The 2580-nt window shown below is 43.1% G+C and overlaps 1 protein-coding gene across 1 annotated transcript in view; it reads left to right on the top strand.

Moving 5' to 3' along the window:
- Positions 1-2295, top strand: part of LOC101852649 (CRAL-TRIO domain-containing protein C3H8.02) — a gene marked incomplete in the record, with an annotated part of 13411 nt that extends 11116 nt beyond the window's left edge. The window contains 2 exon segments of the mRNA XM_013087317.2: positions 19-230; positions 879-2295. Of these exon segments, the coding sequence (XP_012942771.1) occupies positions 19-230; positions 879-978 (312 nt within the window).
- Between the last annotated feature and the right edge of the window lie 285 nt (positions 2296-2580).

The raw sequence follows: 2580 nt of genomic DNA, 5'->3' as shown, positions 1-2580 counted from the left end.
CCCCCCCCAATATCCCAGGAACTGACATGCCAGCGTATAGACGAGAGTGTCATCGACAACATGTGCATCGTGTTTGACCTGAAGAATTTCTGCATGGCCAACATGGACTACCAGTTTGTGAAGAAGCTGATCTGGCTACTGGGCCGCTACTACCCGGAGCGTCTGGGCATCTGTCTCATCGTCAACGCGCCGGTTATGTTCTCTGGCTGTTGGACTATCATCAGACCCTGGTGAGTGTGTGTCTGTGGGTGTGTGTGAGTGTGTGTGTATGTGTGTGTGTGTCTCATCGTCAGCGCGCCGGTCATGTTCTCTGGCTGTTGGACGATCATCAGACCCTGGTGAGTGTGTGTGTGTGTGTGTGTGTGTGTGTGTGTGTGTGTGTGTGTGGGTGTATGTGTGTGTGTATGGGCATCTGTCTCATCGTCAACGCGCCGGTCATGTTCTCTGGATGTTGGACGATCATCAGACCCTGGTGAGTGTGTGTGTGTGTGTGTGTGTGTGTGTCAACGAGCCGGTCATGTTCTCTGGATGTTGGACCATCATCAGACCCTGGTGTGTATGTGTGTGTTTGTTTGGGTGTGTGGGCCGCTACTTCCCTGATTTTAAGGACAAATATTGACTAAAGGCACAAAAAATGTAAATTTTCAGTTTTCTACCAATTGGTAGCTATTTTCTCGCTAATTTTACTTCTGAAACCAGGTGATCCTGACCTCCTTCAATCGCAAATATTTCGACTTCTATTCGACATAGATGGAAATTTGTTTTCTCCAAAAGGAAGGCAAATGAACAAGCTTTAAGATGGTACCAATAACACCATATGCCCCAAAATTGACGAGTGCCTGATTCCACGTTGTGACACATATTGTTTTTTTTTTCAGGCTAAACGAGGTCACAGCCAGCAAGGTGACCTTTGTGAATGGGGAGGAGCAGCTGTGTGAGTACCTGAACCCCGACGGCCTGCCCCCGAGCGATGTGTGAGTGCATGTCTCGAGGCGTGCCGGGATGAGGGGAGGAGGTGATCGCTGTTTTGGATGGTTGTGTGGATGAGGGGATGGTTGAGTGGATCATTGTGAGAAGATTGTTGTCTGGATGAGATGAGGGGCTAGTTGTCTGAAATCTTTGTGTGGATGAGGGGATGGTTGGGAGAAGAGGGTTGTCTGGATGAAAAGAGGGGATGGCTGTGTGAATGAGAGAACTGTGCCTGTGTGAATGAGAGAACTGTGCCTGTGTGAATGAGAGAACTGTGCCTGTGTGAATGAGAGAACTGTGCCTGTGTGAATGAGAGAACTGTGCCTGTGTGAATGAGAGAACTGTGCCTGTGTGAATGAGAGAACTGTGCCTGTGTGAATGAGAGAACTGTGCCTGTGTGAATGAGAGAACTGTGCCTGTGTGAATGAGAGAACTGTGCCTGTGTGAATGAGAGAACTGTGCCTGCACAAACTGACTGACTGCTTCCTGTGATGTTAGACTCTGCCATACGGACCGTCTTAAAATGTGACATTTGGTGGAATCTTTTTCTTCAATTTTCAGGTCAATAGGTACTTACTTTTTTTGTGCTTTTTCCTTCTTCTGATATCCTTAGGATGTCGAGAGGGTCAATAAGTACTCATGTTTAACCAAGGTCAGTGAAATTGTAATTTATTATCTGGAATTCTTTTGGAGGTTTTCATACTTTATAAAATTGCTTGCTGTGTGTGAGTGTGAAAGGAAAGAATGGGACGATTCTCATGTAGTATCCGAAGCTCTTTATCCTCATTGAGTAGATTTGTGGAAGTAAAAGTTTTTCAAAGATTGGCTACTCGTATGTATGTGGGGAAAACATTGCGATTAATTATGGCGTAATGAGATGAAAAGTAAAAAATGTTACAGAAGAGGTGCTTGTTTTTTTCTTAAATCCTTTGTCAAGATGTATTGTTAGGCGAAGGTCGGTGCGGTTCTATTTCTGTCCTTGGTGCTAATTTGCCACAGACTTCCTTTTGTATAATTGTCACTGCCGCCATGTGGTCACAGAATTGATAGCTTGTTCAAAATGTTGGAATGTGTGTAAAATATCGGAGGACGAATTTAGTTTTTTATCTTGGAGTTAATTCAGGGTTTTTTTGGTTATATTATTATAATACAGTTGCGCTACCGGTTTTGAGATGTTCTGACGACCTGAATGAATTGACTCAAATTTTTAAAGAATGTTGAAATTATTATTAATTGTATGCAGAGACTGAAGACCAGGCTTCTGTTTTTGTGAACTCCCTTTATGTTCGCCTCTTCAGCAGAAAGAAAAAAGGATTGAAATCGTACAAGACAAATTAACTGCATGCATATTATTGTGTTGACTTGCTCATCTGACATCCTGGTTTGCCTTCAGACCTCTGGTTGAACTTTCTTGCCTCTCACTTTGAAATATTGCCCACTTTAAGTTGGAAGCAATCTCAAGCCTTGCGTTGTTTTTAGTGTTTAGCTACGTTTTGTTTTAACCATTCCATTTTTCTTTTTATGTGTCGTAATATTAAGAAAACAATCTCCTATTTGGCTCCTGATCTGGTTTTTCATGCGTACTTATATGTTTTGTGCTTACAATATGAT

The sequence above is a fragment of the Aplysia californica genome, unplaced genomic scaffold (assembly GCF_000002075.1).
Source record: "Aplysia californica isolate F4 #8 unplaced genomic scaffold, AplCal3.0 scaffold00572, whole genome shotgun sequence".
Taxonomy (NCBI): domain Eukaryota; kingdom Metazoa; phylum Mollusca; class Gastropoda; order Aplysiida; family Aplysiidae; genus Aplysia; species Aplysia californica.
Note: the sequence above shows the minus strand (reverse complement) of the source record. Positions and strands in the feature narration are given on the sequence as shown.